This window comes from Cnephaeus nilssonii (genome assembly GCF_951640355.1).
Source record: "Cnephaeus nilssonii genome assembly, chromosome: 9".
Lineage (NCBI taxonomy): Eukaryota > Metazoa > Chordata > Mammalia > Chiroptera > Vespertilionidae > Cnephaeus > Cnephaeus nilssonii.
Window position 1 is genome coordinate 96,664,372 of NC_137080.1, and position 19,574 is coordinate 96,683,945.

The 19,574-nt window shown below is 56.4% G+C and overlaps 2 protein-coding genes across 2 annotated transcripts; both read right to left on the bottom strand.

Annotated features, from left to right (window-relative positions):
• Window positions 1-6,459: 6,459 nt before the first annotated feature.
• On the bottom strand, window positions 6,460-7,324 carry MUCL3 (mucin like 3; the record flags this gene model as incomplete). The annotated part of the gene is made up of 2 exons (XM_079781659.1): window positions 7,067-7,324; window positions 6,460-6,606 (listed from the first exon to the last, which is right to left on the bottom strand). The coding sequence occupies exons 1-2, from the start codon at window positions 7,238-7,240 to the stop codon at window positions 6,460-6,462; spliced, it is 321 nt and encodes a 106-aa protein (XP_079637785.1). The 5' UTR covers window positions 7,241-7,324.
• Window positions 7,325-17,933: 10,609 nt separating this feature from the next.
• On the bottom strand, window positions 17,934-19,490 carry LOC307104719 (uncharacterized protein). The gene is made up of 3 exons (XM_079779794.1): window positions 19,367-19,490; window positions 19,103-19,188; window positions 17,934-18,370 (listed from the first exon to the last, which is right to left on the bottom strand). The coding sequence occupies exons 1-3, from the start codon at window positions 19,485-19,487 to the stop codon at window positions 18,275-18,277; spliced, it is 303 nt and encodes a 100-aa protein (XP_079635920.1). The 5' UTR covers window positions 19,488-19,490; the 3' UTR covers window positions 17,934-18,274.
• Between the last annotated feature and the right edge of the window lie 84 nt (window positions 19,491-19,574).

Sequence of the window (19,574 nt, forward strand, 5' to 3'; positions counted from 1 at the left end):
TGGGGCAGGAGGCTTACAACACTATGTGGCCCAATGAAAGGTGCAGGTGAGGCCTTTGCTAAGATCTGTGAATAGCATCGTGATAGGCCTGACGGTAAACCTGTAGGTGCCGGCCCAGGAGGAACGCTGACACCTGCCAGCCGCTGCCCCGGGCACAGGACGCAGACAGAAGAGGAGTGGGCGCCTGGGAGGTGCGGAGGGAGGGTGGCCCGCTGGGGGAGGGGGGCACCCCGGAACTGTTTGCTGCCCTGCCTGAGGGACCCCTGCCTCCCCAGCAGGCGGCGCTGGGGCAGCATCGCTGCGCTCGGTTCCAGGCACCCAGCGCGCCCGGGGAGGGCGGTGACGGGAACGCGGGGTCCGTGGAGGGAAGGAGGGAGGCCCCGCGCTCGCCGGGGGCGCCTGGGGCGCGAGGGGCGGCACTCATGAAGGGCTTTCTTTCTTTTTCTTTTCTTTTTCTTTTTTTTTTTTTTTTTTTAGGATGTTGACTGTAGATGTTTAATAGAAATACACAATCTTTTGCTTTCTCAGACAGCAACAAAAAGGCTTGTAAGAATGTAAGATTCTGCCACAGATGCAGCATCATCTGCTGCAAAGCTGATGTGCCTAATTACACACAGAAACTCAGGCGAAAGAACATCAGAAATTAATACAAACAAGTATTGACAGAAGTTGCAGACATGCAAAATACCCTTCGGTGCAATGAACGTGTGAAAGGTCAGCCAGCCCCTGCCAATCGTGTGTTTTTAGGTCAAACCAAGTTTCCATCTTGGGCTCAGAGAAACAGTCCCCTTTCCCAGAAGTAGTACAAGCGTTACTTCTGACACACTTGCTTGGGATGTGGAGGAGATGGGCGTTTTTGACAACGGCCAAACTTCGGAACGCCTAGGTTTTCCCAGTTCCTCTGTTGGTGGGTTTCCTGCCAGGACCTGTCATTGGACCAGCTGGTGGTTCTCTAGCCAGTGCTCTGTGTCCACTGTCCCACCTCAGAGGGGAACAGCGAATAAAAGCAGGTGTTGGAGGCCCACTAGGATACAGACACCCACCACGTGTCTGACGGGGACACACATGGACTCACCCAGTCAGGGGAAGAAGCTGAGTGTTACGTTTGTGCGCAGCCTAAGGCAGTTTCGCGGGTGTGTTTAGACGGGCCTGGTGTTTCCAGATTGCTACAGGCTGCATTGCAGGCAGCTGTCTTGTGGCCACTTTGACCCTTCTCACCCCTGTAACCATTTGGGGTTGGAACTCTTATAATCTCACTAGAGGCCCAGTGCACGAAATTCGTGCATGGGGGGGGGGGTGTCCCTCAGCCCGGCCTGCAGCCTCTCCAATCTGGGATCCCTCTCATAATCTAGGACTGCTGACTCCCAACCACTTGCCTGCCTGCCTGCCTGATTGCTCCTATCCCATTCTGCCTGCCAGCCTGATCACCCCCTAACCACTCCCCTGCCAACCTGATCGATTCCTAACTGCTCCCCTGCCGGCCTGGTCACCCCTAACTGCCCTCCCCTGCTGGTGAGGTCACCATAAACTGCCCTCCCCTGCCAGCCGGGTCACCCCTAACTTTCCTCCCTTGCCAGCCTGGTCACCCTAACTGCCCTTCCCTGCTGGCCTGATTGCTCCTAAATGCCCTCCCCTGCCAGCCTGGTGACCCCTAACTGCCCTCTCCTGCTGACCTGGTCACCCCTAACTGTCCTCCCCTGCAGGCCTGGGTCCCCCCCAACTGCTCTCCCCTGCCGGCCATCTTGTGTGTTGGAGTGACAGTCAATTTGCATATTACCTCTTTATTATATAGGATTATTTTCTAACTAATGTTTCATCTTTCTTTAAAGTTGGAAATCGTCCTGATTTATCTTGGAATGAAGTAAGTGATCACGGTGTTCCAAGGTTCTGACTGGTTTCTCTCAGATCATTCTGTGTCCACACAGGTAAGCACTGTATAGTAACAGATATCGTCAGAGAGGCCAAAACATTCCAAGGTAATGTGAGTTCTAGAGGCCCACTGGACTCAAATGTTTTATCAGTGACCAAGTCAGACAAAAATCAATGCCACTCCACTTATTAAGTAACCCTTCGGGTACAGAATATATTAGGTCCTGCCTAGGTCACGTTCACAGCAAAACAGTCTTGTTTTTCTTCCACAATCAATAGTTGGAAAGAACACATTCCAGCTGTAAGAAAGGCCAGTGCCGAGTGGGCTCAGGGCACTGGTGAAATCTCTCGCTTGTGTGAACAGACCGCCTGGGCATGGAGTGGGGGGGACGGGCTGAGTCTGATGTCACTAACAGATTACAAAGGAACAAACCTGTCACCAGCTATCATTCAAGGACTACACTAAGACAATACAATAAATTCAGGCTGTAACTGGGGGAAAGGGAAGATGGCCTTACTGAAAATTTAATCATTTAACTTTTAAAAAACTTTTACATCAGTACGAGAAGGTAAAACTGCAAGAATTATAGATTAGGCTCAAAGTCTGCATGGAAGAAGTCACCTAAGTCTCTCTTCAGTGGATCTTTTTCTTTTTCGTCCACAGTGCCGCCTGCGCTGTTTATAAAAGTGACGGGAATTTATGTATAACCCTAAAATAACATTATAAGATGGCCTGAAGAAAAAAGGAAAATCTACCTTTGGTTTCCATGGGATATGGCAATGTGAAACTGAATCTCCCTGTTCCATCGAACACTGAATGGACTGGAGCACTGAGAGCTTCTGCCCAACATCCCAGAGGATAAACAGGAACCACACGGTGTCACGAAGCCACGTGAGCACTTCCCAATCCGTGTCAACGCAGGAAAGCGTGTGGTAGGGTAAGGTGACCAGACGTCCCGCTTTTGGCAGGACAGTCCCGATTTTTAACAATTTGTCCCGCGTCCCGCGGCGTTTTAAAAAAGTCCCGATTTTTGGAAAGAATGCACGACAAGCTAGGGAACGGCGGCAGAACGGGAAGGGAATAGACGGTTTTCGGCGGCCATGTGGCTATTTAGCCAGGATATGAGTTTTATATTATTTTTGTTAACTTTATAATGTTAAACTTTAATAATAACAAATAATTGTTGAGAACTGATTATCGAGAACTGCTTATCAAAGTTCGCATTGTTGATCAGTTGTTAGAATTCGACCACCATTGTTTGGACTGAATGAACAATGGCATTTTTGGGGATTGGCAACGACGAAAACATTTTGTAACTGTCTCTCAGACGACACACATCGTACTGCGTGCTAGTAAGCTAGTTAAACAAGTGATGTCATTACAAATCAGCTATTCAGATAATTTAGGTAAGTAATTTATTTATTTATTTCATAAATACACAAATTTTCTTGAATTTAGCAGACAATACTCGTATTATTTATATTTTATAGTGGTGGCAAAAAGTCTAGTGCCGGCCTTGAAAATGACATGACTTACGTTACGGCAAATTCAGAGGAAAAATAATACAAGTTAGTATTGTTATTATTTAGAAAGAAATATAGGATTAAAATAATTTTTAAAATATAGTTACTTTATAACAATCAAATTAATTTAATTTATAAACTAACAATAAAATATGTTCATGTAATTATGTACCTACTTACTGTGTTTTTAAGCAATATGTACATAATAATTTATAATATAATTTTAAATTATTTTTTTTAGATTTTTTTAAAATATGTTTTTATTGATTTTAGAGAGAGAGGAAGGGAGAGTGAGAGAGAGCAACAGCAATGTGAGAGGGAAACATCCATTAGTTGCTTCCCGCATGCACCCTGACTGGGGATGGAGCCTGTAACCCAGGCATGTGCCCTGACCAGCAATCGAACCGGCAACCTTTCGGTGCACAGGGTGATGCTCAGCCAACTGAGCCACACAGGCCAGGCCTTTTTTAGATTTTTAACATAATGAGTAAGAAAAGAGGATGCAAATTCAACGATGATCTAAGAAGTGAATTTCCTTTTATTAAAAAAACCAAAAGCGATTACAATATAGACCAAATTTTTAATCAAGAACCCCCCCCCCCCCCCGGGCCGAAACCGGTTTGGCTCAGTGGATAGAGCGTCGGCCTGCGGACTCAAGGGTCCCAGGTTCGATTCTGGTCAAGGGCATGTACCTTGGTTGCGGGCACATCCCCAGTAGGGGGTTGCAAGAGGCAGCTGATCGATGTTTCTCTCTCATCGATGTTTCTAACTCTCTATCCCTCTCCCTTCCTCTCTGTAAAAAATCAATAAAATACATTAAAAACAAAAAAAGAACCCACCCCCCACCCCCACCCCCGTCAATGGTGTCCCGCTTTACCAATGTTACAATCTGGTCACCTTACCTTTGACCCGTGCTCCATGGTGGTGCCTCGGCAGGGGCCGAGGTGGTTTTGTTTAGTTGTGTTGCTTTAAAGAAGCCGGGAAGGAGGCTGGGGTTAGGGAGTCCCTTCCTCCCAGGGCGAGTGGCACCCTGTCCACAGGCTGTCGGTCTGCCCAGAGACTGAAGGTGGGACCTGCCTTTGCTCAGGCACCCGCCTCTCCAGCTCCTCTGCCTCGGGCTCCGCAGGGACGTAATCCGGGTCCCTCTGGCCCCTCGTGCCTCCTGCTGGGAGCCCGCAGCGTGGGTCTCGGTGGGAGACAGAGGCCCTCCCAGCCGCGCTGGGCTCGGGCGGCGGGAGTGTCCAGCTTAGGATGTCTGACCAGGACGGGCTGCGGGTCCCACCGACACGGGGATGCCACAGGCAGCGAACGGCCCCCGGGCCTGCGGTTTGCTGGTGGTGGAGCTGAGGCTGGCAGCCATGGCCGCAGAGTGCCTTCGGAGCAGAGGTGAGAGAGGCCGGGCCGGTGAGGGTGGGGGGGTCCTGGCGGGAGCAGAGGTGAGAGAGGCCGGGCGGTGAGGGTGGGGGGGGTCCCGGCGGGAGCAGAGGTGAGAGAGGCCGGGCGGTGAGGGTGGGGGGGTCCCGGCGGGACTGGCAGTTGGGCACGGGATAGTTTGGAGCTCGGCTGGCAGAGACGTGGGGCAGGGCAGGTGCCCATAAATGGGTTTCATGCATTCCTCTTGTTTCGTCCTCTGTAGTGCTGCCTTGTTATTTATAACTCTTACTGAATTATTTAATTTGAATTTTCCTGTATTTGTGTCTCAGGTGGGAATTCTGCCTCAAAGCTCTTCATAATCCTCAACAGAATGTATAATGGATGCTTAGAAATACTTGCTTATTAAGTAACAAGCTTTCTCCTCATTTTGTCACCTTGTAATTGAGCTCAGCGTGAACTCGGGCTGCTCCTGTCCAACCAGGAGCCAGCCATTTCAGGAGCAGTAGAAATTCAGCCTCCAAAGATCTTCGGTCCTGCCCTCTAGCCAGTCCTGCTCAAGGTCATCTGCAAGGTCACAGCCAGAGGCATGAACACCAGTCAGGACTTTCTCCCAACTGATAGTCCAATAAGTATGATATGCTTACTTTGTAAATATTTTACACTTTATTATAAAGAGACCAGAGCTACAAGGACATTATCTGTCATCTATCTACTCTCTCTCTCACCTCTGCTCAATCAGTGATAGGTGAAAGGGCTTTAATAAATTGGAGAAAAAAAATCCAGAAAACGTACAGATGAAATACTCATGGCGGGGGGGCGGGGGGTGGTGGTCAGGATCTGAGATGAGGGGGGCAGTAGAGAAGATGAGGGAGTGGCTCTCAGTGGAAGAGACGGGAAAGTGAACGCTGGGTGGAGAACACCACCGAGGAGATCTGGGCTGGTGTCGATGGATGAGAGTGCAGGCCCAAGTCAATCCCTGCGCCCACCGCAGTCCAGCCAGCCAGGCCCGCAGGGCGCCCGCACAGACATTGAGGAAAGCCAAGGGGGTTGGGAGGAAGAGGGAAGAACCATCTCAGTGAGTTATGTTTATGATCTTTTTTGTAATTTTTATTTCTGCTGGGAATGGAGAGAGTGGAGAAGGAAATAAATCATATTTTCCTCTCAGATCCTTTTTTATTTCTTCATTTAAAAGAAAGAAGAAAGGAAGGGGTAAGACCCTGGAAACAGAGACTTTTCAACACCCACTCAGTGACAGTGAGTGGAAATAAGAGAGATTGGTCCTGAAACCCAGGCTCCGTCTCCCCTTCTCCCCTGACAAGTCAGATCTGGGCATTGCCCTCTGAGACTCCCAAACTTCTTTACCTGCCCTGCCCCTCCCAGCGCCCAGTGTCCTGTATTGGTTCCCACCCCAAGCGTCCATCAAACAGCTTTCCTTCTCGGACCATCATCTTCCACAGGAACACTTGCTGCTATTACTGGTTCTTTCTTTTCTGTCTCCCAAACCCACATCCTTCTTGCTTACCACCTCCCCCCTGACCAGTTTCCGTAGGAAGACGGCAGATGGAGGGCTGATGCTGCTCACTGTCAGCACTTTGCCCTTTGGGAGCCCAGGAAATAGGAACTGTGAGTCCATTTCCTCGTCCAGGAGAGGGTAGGGCATGGGAGAACTGGGGGTGGGCGCCTTCTAAAAGATCATCGTGGGGAAGGGATCTGGCCCACACCAAGCGTCTGCTGCTCCATCAGGTAGACTGGGTAAGAATTGGGGCCCCCATCCTCCTCTGGGTCATTGTCCTCATGGTTGTGGACCAGTGCACCGCGTGTTCGAGTCATATAGGAGACCTGGGATTGGAGGAGAAAAGAGGAATGAGTATCATCTGCCATGCCATCTGCTTCCTCAACACCCCAACTCAGCCCTTTTCTCTTCCCTAATCCTGACCTTCTGCTTGTTTCTTTTCCAAGATTCCATGCAAACTTGATCCTTATTGCAGCCTCTGATCCAATACAGAGTCCCAGATCTCTTCTCTAATTCCTTCTTCTGTCCTATTTCCCTTGTTCTAACAAATTTTGCCTCCTCTACACCCTTTTTCCTCATTCACAGCCTTCCCCCAAATTCTATATTTTATGTCCCATGCATCTATTGTCTTTTCTCATTATTTTCACCACCACTGCCCCTCTATTGCCAACCTCCCCCACCATGATTCTTCTGCTAGACTCGTTACTCCCTCTAGTTCTGATCCATTACCTCTCCTCAGCTCCCTCGCCCATGGGTCCATCCCACTGGAGCATCCCTGTTCCTTACCAGAAAGATCAGGCCAAGGAACACCAAGAGGAGAATCACAGCCACCAGGACCACAATAACGATGGCCCACGCGGGGAATGAAGCACTGTCCTGCATCTCTCCCACATGGAGACCTCCCTGGGAACCATCTTTGTTCTGGTGTGCTTGGCTCTGGTTGACTGGGGCTTCTGACATGATAGAACTCAGCTTCACGCTGGAAGTGGGGAGGGTAGACAAGCCAGTGGGCACCTGACCGGTTTTATTTGGACCAGGAGTGGAAGAACTGATAGATTTGTCTCCTGTGACCTTGACTGGAGGCCTTCTAGTCTCTGTGGCAGCTGTGGTTCTTCCTGGGTTTTCTGTAGGCTCTGCTGGGGTTGGTGTGGCCCTCCCTCTGGTAGATGTGGTCTTCTTTGTGTGCACTGTAGCCTGTCCTGAGGCTCCTGTGCTTGGCTCTGTGGCCGCTGTGCTGTGTTGAACATGGGCCGTAGGCATTGCGGGGGCTCTTGTGGTCTTCTCATGAGCTGATGTGCTGTGTTGAACATGGGCCGTAGGCATTGCGGGGGCTCTTGTGGTCTTCTCATGGGCCGATGTGCTGTGTTGAACATGGGCCGATGTGCTGTGTTGAACATGGGCTGATGTGCTGTGTTGAACATGGGCCGATGTGCTGTGTTGAACATGGGCCGATGTGCTGTGTTGAACATGGGCCGATGTGCTGTGTTGAACATGGGCCGATGTGCTGTGTTGAACAGGGGCCGATGTGCTGTGTTGAACAGGGGCCGATGTGCTGTGTTGAACATGGGCCGATGTGCTGTGTTGAACAGGGGCCGATGTGCTGCGTTGAACAGGGGCCGATGTGCTGTGTTGAACATGGTCCGTAGGCATTGCGGGGGCTCTTGTGGTCTTCTCATGAGCTGATGTGCTGTGTTGAACAGGGGCCGATGTGCTGTGTTGAACATGGGCCGATGTGCTGTGTTGAACATGGTCCGTAGGCATTGCGGGGGCTCTTGTGGTCTTCTCATGAGCTGATGTGCTGTGTTGAACATGGGCCGATGTGCTGTGTTGAACATGGGCTGATGTGTTGTGTTGAACATGGTCCGTAGGCATTGCGGGGGCTCTTGTGGTCTTCTCATGGGCTGATGTGCTGTGTTGAACAGGGGCCGATGTGCTGTGTTGAACAGGGGCCGATGTGCTGTGTTGAACAGGGGCCGATGTGTTGTGTTGAACATGGTCCGTAGGCATTGCGGGGGCTCTTGTGGTCTTCTCATGGGCTGATGTGCTGTGTTGAACAGGGGCCAATGTGCTGTGTTGAACATGGTCCGTAGGCATTGCGGGGGCTCTTGTGGTCTTCTCATGAGCTGATGTGCTGTGTTGAACATGGGCCGATGTGCTGTGTTGAACATGGGCCGATGTGTTGTGTTGAACATGGTCCGTAGGCATTGCGGGGGCTCTTGTGGTCTTCTCATGGGCTGATGTGCTGTGTTGAACAGGGGCCGATGTGCTGTGTTGAACAGGGGCCGATGTGTTGTGTTGAACATGGTCCGTAGGCATTGTGGGGGCTCTTGTGGTCTTCTCATGGGCTGATGTGCTGTGTTGAACAGGGGCCGATGTGCTGTGTTGAACATGGTCCGTAGGCATTGCGGGGGCTCTTGTGGTCTTCTCATGAGCTGATGTGCTGTGTTGAACATGGGCCGATGTGCTGTGTTGAACATGGGCTGATGTGTTGTGTTGAACATGGTCCGTAGGCATTGCGGGGGCTCTTGTGGTCTTCTCATGGGCTGATGTGCTGTGTTGAACAGGGGCCGATGTGCTGTGTTGAACATGGGCCGATGTACTGTGTTGAACATGGGCCGATGTGTTGTGTTGAACATGGTCCGTAGGCATTGCGGGGGCTCTTGTGGTCTTCTCATGGGCTGATGTGCTGTGTTGAACAGGGGCCGATGTGTTGTGTTGAACATGGTCCGTAGGCATTGCGGGGGCTCTTGTGGTCTTCTCATGGGCTGATGTGCTGTGTTGAACAGGGGCCGATGTGCTGTGTTGAGCATGGGCTGATGTGCTGTGTTGAACAGGGGCCGATGTGCTGTGTTGAACATGGGCCGATGTGTTGTGTTGAACATGGTCCGTAGGCATTGCGGGGGCTCTTGTGGTCTTCTCATGGGCTGATGTGCTGTGTTGAACAGGGGCCGATGTGTTGTGTTGAACATGGTCCGTAGGCATTGCGGGGGCTCTTGTGGTCTTCTCATGGGCTGATGTGCTGTGTTGAACAGGGGCCGATGTGCTGTGTTGAACAGGGGCCGATGTGTTGTGTTGAACATGGTCCGTAGGCATTGTGGGGGCTCTTGTGGTCTTCTCATGGGCTGATGTGCTGTGTTGAACAGGGGCCGATGTGCTGTGTTGAACATGGGCCGATGTGCTGTGTTGAACAGGGGCCGATGTGCTGTGTTGAACAGGGGCCGATGTGCTGTGTTGAACATGGGCCGATGTGCTGTGTTGAACATGGTCCGTAGGCATTGCGGGGGCTCTTGTGGTCTTCTCATGAGCCGATGTGCTGTGTTGAACAGGGGCCGATGTGCTGTGTTGAACATGGTCCGTAGGCATTGCGGGGGCTCTTGTGGTCTTCTCATGAGCCGATGTGCTGTGTTGAACAGGGGCCGATGTGCTGTGTTGAACAGGGGCCGATGTGCTGTGTTGAACATGGTCCGTAGGCATTGCGGGGGCTCTTGTGGTCTTCTCATGAGCCGATGTGCTGTGTTGAACAGGGGCCGATGTGCTGTGTTGAACATGGTCCGTAGGCATTGCGGGGGCTCTTGTGGTCTTCTCATGAGCCGATGTGCTGTGTTGAACAGGGGCCGATGTGCTGTGTTGAACAGGGGCCGATGTGCTGTGTTGAACAGGGGCCGATCTAGTTGTTTTGAGGGTAGTACATGTTGTTCTGCTCTTGGGTTTTGGGGTTGGATATTTATCATTGGACAATTTTTTATGTGTGACACCGGATTCAGCAGAGCGTCCATTCCGGATAATTGGGTCTTTTCCTTGATTGCTAGGGTTTTGTTCAGAAGTGGGAGGAGCTTCATGATGCGTTGTAGAGTTTTTGGAGTTATCTATTGGTTTGTGAATTGGTCTGAAATTGTGTGTGGCATTGCAATGGTGTTTGGGCTGATGGGTTTCTGTAGATTTAGGATGGTCTGGACTACTATGTCCTAAGTGAAGAGCAGTGTGGTGTGAGGGAGTACCATAAACACGGTTTGGAGTAGGAGGGGATAAATGGTCAGCTGTTGGGGATTCACCAGTGTGCTGAAGTTCTTGAAGTGTGGCAGCACCTGTAAAGGCAGAGAGGCAAGTAAGAAACTTCCTCCATGTTCTCCCTGCTCCCCCGCCCACCTCCATCTCAGGAGTCCGTTTATGACCCCAGGTACAGCTCCCCATCCAGTCACCTCAGAAAACTATGACATCTCATCCTCATCCGCACCTCGAGTCTCTGAACCTGTTTTCAGGCTGTGTCTTCAGCAAGAATGTCACCTCCCCCTTCTCCACCTCTATTCCCCAATTCTGAAGTTTAGATCTTTCTCGCTTTATAGCATTTTTCCTGGTCCTTTCAAACACATAAGATGTAGCTTCACCTCAGTGCTCAAAAATTGTTGTGAATTACTCAACTTGACATGCGAGTTGAGTGTACCGCTCCCACTGCCCGGCCTGTCAAACCATACAGTTGAGAACAGATACTGATGGGCATTTTGCTGCACACATGCTCCTTGAGGGTTTATACGGTGCTTATGGAATGGAGCGCCCTTTCCATGGCTGCGCTGAGAAGAAAGGTAATAAGTATCAGAATCTTGGTTTTTCCCTAACATTCCAGGTCCATCCCAAATGTAACAGCATGAGAGGCTGAGGTCAGACTCTGGCAGAACTTCCCACAAGGATTAGTAAGTAAGCACAGGTGATGAGTGAGAGCAGCATTAAAAAGGGAATGGAGGCCCTGGCCGGTTTGGCTCAGTGGATAGAGTGTCAGCCTGCAGACTGAAGGGTCCCAGGTTCGATTCCGGTCTAGGGCATGTACCTTGGTTGCGGGCACATCCCCAGTAGGGGGTGTGCAGGAGGCAGCTGATCGATGTTTCTCTCTCATCGATATTTCTAACTCTCTATCCCTCTCTCTTCCTCTCTGAAAAAAAATCAATAAAATATATATTTAAAAAAAAAAAAGGGAATGGAGGAAACTCTCATCTTGATGGTGGAGTTTGTTCTGGGTGAAGGGAAGTAGAAGGGACGGCTCAACCCTCTAGTTCCTTCCCTGGATGCTCCTCTTAGAAGCTCACAGCTGAAGTCTCTGGAAAGATGACGGTGGCACTCTTTAAAGGAAAAGTGATCTGCTCAGGGTCCTGAGAGGAGTGAAGGAGGCGGCTGGATTCTGGGAGAAGCTGACTATGTTTAAGGACAGGGTGTGAGGGAAAACACCCTATCAATGAACAGATATGGGCCTTAATTCCATGAAAAGCAACATGGGGACAGAGGAGATGTCTCTGAGTGAGCGCCAGCAGATCGCCAAGGAATGAGAGATAGTGTTGTTACATAACTGAGGTTTCCAGCTGTTAGCTCAAGGTGGCGACCCGAGCCTGGACCCGTTCCCAATCATGGGGAGCCACAGTCCACCCAGCTGACAAGGACAGTGGGGGCTGGGGAAGGGCTGGGCCTCTCCGGACCCACTGCTCTGTGCGTCCTTGAAAGAAATGTGGGTGGGAGGAGAAGGGGGAGGTGGTAGAGAAGTCCAAGTCCCTGAAGGGAGTGGAGGCTGGGGCGAGAGAGGAGGCTGGACAGCCAGGCCACCCCTTCCCCCCTCCCGCGGCTGCCAGAGCGCTGTTCACCGGCGCCTCCTCCAGGCCACGCGCTCCGCGCTTGCCTCCAGACATTCTCTTTCTGGATTCTCCTCCGATTTCCCAGGTCCCCTCAAGGCACCTTAGAAGCTGTCTGCTTCCTTATAAACTTGAATTTCATGGAGAAATAGTGACTCACACAATCCCTGACAACAGCAATGGCCAGCCTTTGTTTTTTTAATACTCACCTAAGGATATATTTTCATTGATTTGAGAGGGAGAGAAAAGGAGAGAGAGAGAGAGAGAGAGAGAGAGAGAGAGAGAGAGAGAGAGAGAGAGAGACATCGACCTGCTGCCTCCCATACGCACCCCAGCTTGAGAGCAAACCCACAACCTAGGTAAGTGCCTTGACCAGAAGTCAGACCCACAGCCTTTTGGTGTCTGGGATGGCGCACAACCAACTGGGCCACCTGCCGGGCACCAACCTTTCTTGACCATCGACTGCGGAGCAGGCTGGCCCTACAAATGAGGACATGCACTAACTCATTTACTCTTCATCACTCTGTTACTCTCCCTTTTTATAGATGAGCGAACAAGGGGTTAAGTAATCTCCCCAAGAACCCTCAGCAAGTAAGCGGTTGAGCCAGGACGGAATCCATTCCGGCTCCTGGCGCCCAGGCCAGGCTCGCGCCTGCAGGTCAGCCTAGTCCCGTGGGGCAGGACGAGCGCAGCCCTCAGAGTGACCCCTGGAGGAGGCTGCATCTATCGCTTAGTCCATCTTCACCACAGACCCGAGGCAAGCGCTGGCCTGCGGTCCGACAGTGAAGGAAGGAGTTAAAGAAATGGATTGGCCAAGGCGGGCTGCTCGCGGCACCCCGGTGCTCCCAGAGGAGAAGAGGGAGGGCAGATGCCCGCGCAGGGGGTGAACAAGTGGGCGCGGCACAGCGGCACCCCACCGCCACCCCACGCCGGAGCCCAGGCTCGGGTCCGGCCCCGCGCCAGCGTGGTGTCCTTGCTCAGGGCACCGCGTGCTCTGAAGCCGCGTCCCCAGCGCCTGTCACGGGCGTGCGGCCGCAGCGGTGAGGACGGGGCTGCAGCGCAGCAGCTCTGTGCAGTCTGCTGAGTCTGAATTTCAGTCTCTGAAACCGGCTCACACTGTTTCCCGCCCGGGGGGCCGGGCCCGCAGCCCGCACCCTGGGCCTCTCCGGACCCACTGCTCTGTGCGCCTCTGAGCGGAGCGGGCCGCGGCCCCGGGTTTGATCCAGGTGCGTTCACCACTTCCTCACCGACGGCGCGTCATGTGATTCCCACCGTGGCGGGGATTTTGTTTGTCTGTTCGTCGGCGTCCCCAGCCCAGAACAACAGCTGACCCATCAGCGTCCCTTGGTAAGTACCAGTTGGATTGGTGAACGAGAGACGATTCTGGGCCTGGCGGGCTCCCAGGGCCTGGTCAGAGCCGGTCATTCCGCACCCGGGCGGGAAGCCAGCGCCTGCGCCCCGGCGGCTGGAGGGCCCGCAGCCCGTGCTGAGCCGGCGGGCTGGGGAGGCCGCCCTCCCCGGCCTGGGGCGCCGCTGCCATGGAGCCACGGGCGCCGCCCTCAGACCACCACATCTTGGACCTCGGGGCCGTGTACACAGCAGTGGGACCAGCGGCCGGACACTCGGACCCTCAAAGCGGCTGCCCCAGTTACGAGTGGAAGCCCCGGGGCTCCTTTGCCCTGGGCCCACCTCAGGCGAATCAGACTGAACCCCGACAAGCTGACCGTCTCTTCTCCCCAGACCTACCATGGCAGCGGCTGTGTCCCTAGGACGCTCTCGGGCGTTCTGCTGACAGCACGGAGGCCGGGGGGCTGCTCCGTTCACGTGGTGCTTGTTTTTTAGTATTTTTATTGATCAGAGAGGACGGGAGAGGGAGAGGGAGCTAGAAACATCGACGCCGAGAGAGAATCATTCATCAGCTGCCTCCTGCACGCCCCACATTGGGAATCGAGCCCACAACCCAGGCATGTGCCCTTGGCCGGAATCGAACCTGGGACCCTTCAGTCCGCAGGCTGACTCTCTATCCACTGAGCCAAACGGGCCAGGGCTGTTCACGTGTGGGCGGTGCCCGAGGGCGCCCACCAGGCAGCGTTTCCGCGGCTGCTTGCTGCCCTGCCCTCGAACAGGCCTCTCCTTGGCAGTCCTGGGGGAGAGCTTGCTCAGATGTCTACATGGACCCACTAGGTGACACCGAACAACAGACCGAGGAGGTACACCCGGATGGTTGCCCGGTGTGTTTCCGGTGACCAGAAAGTATTAGGAGAGTTTTCTTTCTAATTTTTTCTATTTTTTGGTTTCTAGACGTGTATATATTGTTTTCGTCGCAGAACTTAAATCCAATAGCATTCCTGTTGGAGTCTCCCAGGACCCAGGACGCCAGCCCCGCAGAGTCCCCTCGGAGGTGGCGCCTCTCGGCAGGCCTGTGGCTGCGCCCCCGGCTCGGGCCCGGGGTCCAGTTACCTGTGTGGGTCGAGGCTGGTCCCGTGGATCAAGGGCTCCGGCCGCCACCCTCCCCTCCCCCTCTGCTGGACATCACCGCTCACACGCATGCCGCCGGCCGGGCCTCGAGCCCCCGCCGCTCCCGCCCTTGCTCTGGCCGCAGGTCTGCGCTCCAGCCGCCCTTGCCTTGCCCACCCGCCAGCCACCGCCCAGGCCCACCACCCACCGAGTGCTCCGCTTTGGGATTCGGATTGCGAGTCTGCCCTGTGCCTGTCCTGTGCCCCAGAGTAAAGTCCCTCAGAAGTGACCGTGCTGGAGCTGGTTCCCGATTCATGCCCTTCTGCCCCTCCAGGCACAGCAGGCGGGGGAGCAGAGCAGATGGCGGCCCCCAGAAAGGGACAGGACACGGAGATTGGGGCTGACCGTGGCCTGTCCCTGACCCTCGGAGCAGGAGGAAGCCATCAAGCCAGGGCAGGCGAAGGCACTGCGGAGACCTGGCAGAGGCGGCCCAGACTCCTCAGCATCGTCCTGTCCCCGCCCTGGCCTCCCGCCCCCAGCAGGACCCTGAGCTCGGGGAAGGAGCAGCTTCCCCTAACGTCACCCGAGTCACTCTGGGAAGAAGTCGCTGCCTGTTCTGCCCAGATCCTGCCCCAGCAGCCGAGCAGCCGGACTCGCTTCCCCGTGGGGGTGAGGGGAGCGGGGACCACCCCTCTGCTAAGGGGAGTCTCAGTGATTCGGGCGCCGCCCCCGCCCAGCGCCCCGTCTGGCAGCCCTCCCTGGGTCAGGCTCAGAGCTGTTCCCGTGAAATGATTGGGGCCACTCTGTCTCGCAGGGTCTGCTTAGCTCGTTCACGCTCCTGTCCCCACGGCAGCCCTGGGCGTTTCCCAGCCGTGAAGGGGGGCAAAGCCCACCCCCTGCCGATGCCGTGAGGACCCCCTGACGCCGGCCAGGCGCCGCTCCCCGTGGGCGTGGGGCTGAGGACACGGCCGGTTGGGGCGGAACCGGGTCAGCACAGAACAGGGCTCTCGGGACAAGCGCAGCCTGTGCCCAGGTGGCGGGCAGTGCCGCAGCCCGCACCCTCTGAGCCTCACTCTCCTCTGTGCCAGGATGCCATCAGCCACCTCCGGGTCCGGGGAGATGACGGAGAGGAAGCTCCCTGGGCGCCTGCGAGCTCCTTGCACAGCGCGGGGCAGGCCAGGTGCCCGCAGCCCCACGACTGGCAGGAAGCCCTCCGGGGGCTGCGGGAGCAGGGCGCAGGCGGGTTTCTGGCCAGCGCACCCTCGGCCGCCACGGGCGCAGCCTGGACGACGGGAGGCCGCGGCCCAGCCCTGCCCCGCGCGTTCACGGCTGCTCATTTCCACGATTGCTCACTCAGCCCCCAAACTGAGAAACCCGGATCTGCCTCCGTCCCCTGTGCAACGGTGGTGCCTTCGCCTCTGAGGGCATCTTACCTGCTTCCTGAGCAACGAGGAGGAAGAGGAGGCAGCAGTGGAGGCCCAGGCCGGGGCGGAGGCGGTGGGCCGGGCCGGCCATGTCGCAGAGCGGGGGCTGCTGAGGCCCAGGGCTGTGGTCCCCTCACCTTATACCGGGCCAGGTTTGACGTCATGGGGGCAGGGGCCCCTCAGGCCTAACCCTTAAACAAACGGACCGCCCCACCCCACAGGGCCGCCGATAAGGAGCCCGCAGCTGCTGGTGAGGGAGCCCGGAGCCTGGGCGCCTGCCCCGGGCCTGGACCTGGGGAAGGAAAGGGAACTGGGAGGGAGACGCTGGCCTCGCCCCCTGCGGGGCTCTGGGGAGGGGGAGCAGGTGGCGGGTTCCAGGACGGGGTCCTGGCTGGCAGGACAGGGAGGGGGGGCCGGTGCCCTGTTCAGAGGAGATTCAAATTCTGGTTCTTGCCACCTTCGCCTCCTCTCCCGGCGGGCGCCAGCCCTGCTCCCACGCCCCTTGCTCACACAGGGCCACTGTCGGCCTGGGTGGAGCTGCCGAGGGGTCAGGGAAAAGAGCGAAGGCGGGGCGCCCGCACAGGCCAGTGTGGGGCTCGGTGCCTGCAGGTGCCCTGAGCGGACAGCACGTGGAGACAGCGGGTGGCGACAGGGAAGAGCAGACAGGGACGGGGACCGGGACAGGGCCAGGCCACCCAGAGGCCCCTCTCCCACCTCATCCACCCACAGAAACGCAGACCCTCATGCGAGGATCCCCCAGGGTCCCCCTTCCCTCCCTCCTGATCCGTGCCTGAAGCAAGCATCAGCTCAGAGACTGTCCAAACTCGTCCACTGGCCCCCAAGTGGCAGGGCGGGGCTGGGGTGGGGGTGGGGGAGAGGCGGAGGGCGGGATCTCAGCCCCGCTCCCTGCGCTGCCTGAGGGTCTCCTCTCGGAAGCCAGACCACCGGTCAGTGTCCGGCAGGGCCGCCCGGAGCGGAAGCCGGCGGGAGGGCACAGGCCACGGAGCAGCGAGGACCAGGACTGAGGGCAAGAGGCAGGGCCTGGCAGCGCCCTGGCTCCCGGGGCCGAGGGCCGACCACGTGGATTCCTGCCACTGCGCGGCGTGACTAGTCCCTAAGCCTGGGCAGGGCTGCAATGGGTGGGAAGAGGAGAGCAGGCCAATTGCTCATTAGTGTGATTAATGGGGGGTTAATGAGGCTCCATGGCTTCAGGCCAAGACTGACTCCTCAGAACCGGCCATGCCTGGGGCCTGAGGCAGACACGGGGCCCTGGGCTCCCTGCCCGGAACCAGCCCAGGAGGGGCGGCTTGGCCCCCACCAGGGACACGAGGCATCCTCGTCACGCCTGCAGGGGCTGCTGCGGCCGCCAGTGGGCAGAGGCAGATGCTGCTGAACATCCCATAATGCGCCCCCATTCTCCATACCAAAGCGCTCTCCAGTCCCCGCTGTCAGCAGTGCCAGGGGGGTCTCGTTGTGTACATAAAGGTCCCCCCTCTTTTTAACCACAACCTCCCCGGAGGACCCAGGCACTGGGGCAGAGGACCCAGCACGGAGGGGCTGTGTCTGAGCTACAGGCTGAGGGGCTGGGCCCAAGACAACCTGCCAGCCCCAGAGCGTGCCGTGCACCAGGTGAGGCGCGGGCACCTCGTCGGTCAGCAATGCCAGCCCATTTTACAGATGAGAAGAAACGCCCTGGGACTTGCCGAAGCTGGCCAGCGGCAGAGGCCAGACGCGGCTGGTACCTGCCTGGCGGCAAAGCCCACGCACTCGGCAAATGTCCAGAGGCTGGGACCGCCGGAGGGACGGTTTCCCTCAGCAAGAATGTGTCCAGCCCCCACCCCACGCGTCCCGGGGTCATCACAGAGGGACCCCCCACTGCCAGAGATGAGGATCGGGGGCTTGGGACAGCCAGGAGCCCGGCCCAGGGGCTCCACGTGGAAGGAGATGTGAAGGGAACCCCCTCCTGTGTCTTGGGGACCCACGCGAGGTGTCCTCAGCTGCCGCAGCTCTGGCAGTTGGGGAGGAGGAAGGGCTGGGAGAAAGGCGCGCTGGCCCCTCCCTCGGTGAGAGCACTGCGGCGGGCGGGCGGCGGGTGGGCCCTGGGCGCCACGGCCACAGCAGTTCCCCCGCAGGAACAGGCGCCCTGAGCGCGCATGGAAGCTAGGTGCTGCTCACAAATATTTTCTCAATTGCCCCAAACGTCCTTTTATTGAGAACACATGGGTTATAACATACTAGTTTCAGCTGGACAGCATCACAATTCGACTTCCGTTAACACTGCATCACCTCCACAGTCTAGTTTCCTCCCGACCAGAGCACTGACCCCTTCCCCGTCACGCCCCGCCACCCCCCGCGCTGGAAACCGCCCAGCCGCTGCCTGCCTGGAGGAGGTGTTCTGTTTTATCTGATTGTTCACTTGCTCCGGGGTGTTTTCTTTAAGGGTCTGTTTCGGAGAAGAAGGAAGGCCAAGGGGAGGGTGCTTGCTGTCCCAGCCCATCCCTTCACTTGACCGAGAAGCGCTGGCCGGGGACCTCACGGTGGCAGGTCACGGAGCCACAGCCACACCCCACACTCATCTCCTTCCGGAACTGGCAGGCCTGTGAGGTGAGGGGGGAGGGTGGGTCAGCCGAGGCGCCTCCCAGCTCTGGTCCTCAGCGCTCCCCTCCCAGCAGAACAGGAATGCTGAGGAGGCAGACAGGGACGGGAGCCGAGCCGGCTGTGTGCCCAGCACCCGGTGCTGTGCTGAGCCCCTCTCACCCTCCACAGCCTCTGCTGAAGCCCAAGTGTCCCTCAGCAGGAGTGCTGTGGCCTGGAGCACAGAGGGAGGTGCCCGCTGTGACGTCGGAGCAGGATTCAAACTGCGGCTCCACAGCTGATTCTTCATGGCCAAGAGCGCTCAGCGCCTTTGTGAGCTGGTCAGCCTCTAGCACTCCCCGCTCCGGTCAGTGGTCCCAGCCCCCGGCCTGGCCAGTGCCCCCCCCCCCCCCCCAGCACCAGCCCGGCTCCCTTTTCTCCTTGCTCTGCCCCCCTCCTTCCTTCTCCCTCCTCTTACCTCACTCCTCACTCCTCCCTCCTCGATCCTTCCTCCTCCCTCCTCCCTCCTCACTCCTCCCTCCTCGATCCTGCCTCCTCCCTCCTTACTTCTTCCTCCTTATTCCTTCCTCCTTGCTCCTCCCTCCTCCCTCCTCACTCCTCCCTCCTTATTCCTCCCTCCTTGCTCCTCCCTGCGTTCGGCCAGCTGTCACCCTTCTCTCCGAAGCCCTTGCTCTTGTCAGGGTCCTGGGCACCAGGTCCCAGCCCCGCTGCATTCGGACCACAGCGTCACTCACCTTCTTGATCCCGTACAGTGAGCCGCCGATGGCTGCCACCACGGCGACCGTGATCAGCACGATGGCCCAGTCTGGAAGCGCGGGGCCTGAGGGGCAGAGCCGGTCAGTGACCGAGGCCTCAAGCCCCGCCTCCCGCGGCGACCCCAAGACCACATTTCCCGGTGGAGTCCCCTCCGATCCCCTTGGGAACAGAGCCTCGGTGGGGGCGGGGTGGGGGTGGAGAGGGCCTCGGTGCGAGCTCTGGCAGACAGAGATGGAGGTCACCTGGCCTTCGATAGAGGCACCCGCACAGCACAGTGGTGGGGCGGCCGAGGGCCCGGGAAATCCATGGCTCTGGGCAACGGGCTACCAGTGAGGGGAAAACTTGAACTTGACCCCCCTCCATATCCAGGAATTAATCCGAGATGGCTCATAGGCTTAAGTTTGAAAACTAATAACAAAGCTTCTGGAAGAACATGGTCGAGAATATTTT

What these genes read in the sequence shown, in the direction of transcription:
- LOC307104719 (XM_079779794.1), bottom strand. Translation starts at nt 19,487, where the DNA reads ATGGAGGGGGGTCAAGTTCAAGTTTTCCCCTCACTGGTAGCCCGTTGC. An exon ending in GTGCCTCTATCGAAGGCCAG is followed by an intron (nt 19,189 to 19,366) that starts GTGACCTCCATC and finishes TCTGCCCCTCAG; the next exon opens with GCCCCGCGCTTCCAGACTGG. An exon ending in CACTGTACGGGATCAAGAAG is followed by an intron (nt 18,371 to 19,102) that starts GTGAGTGACGCT and finishes CTCACCTCACAG; the next exon opens with GCCTGCCAGTTCCGGAAGGA.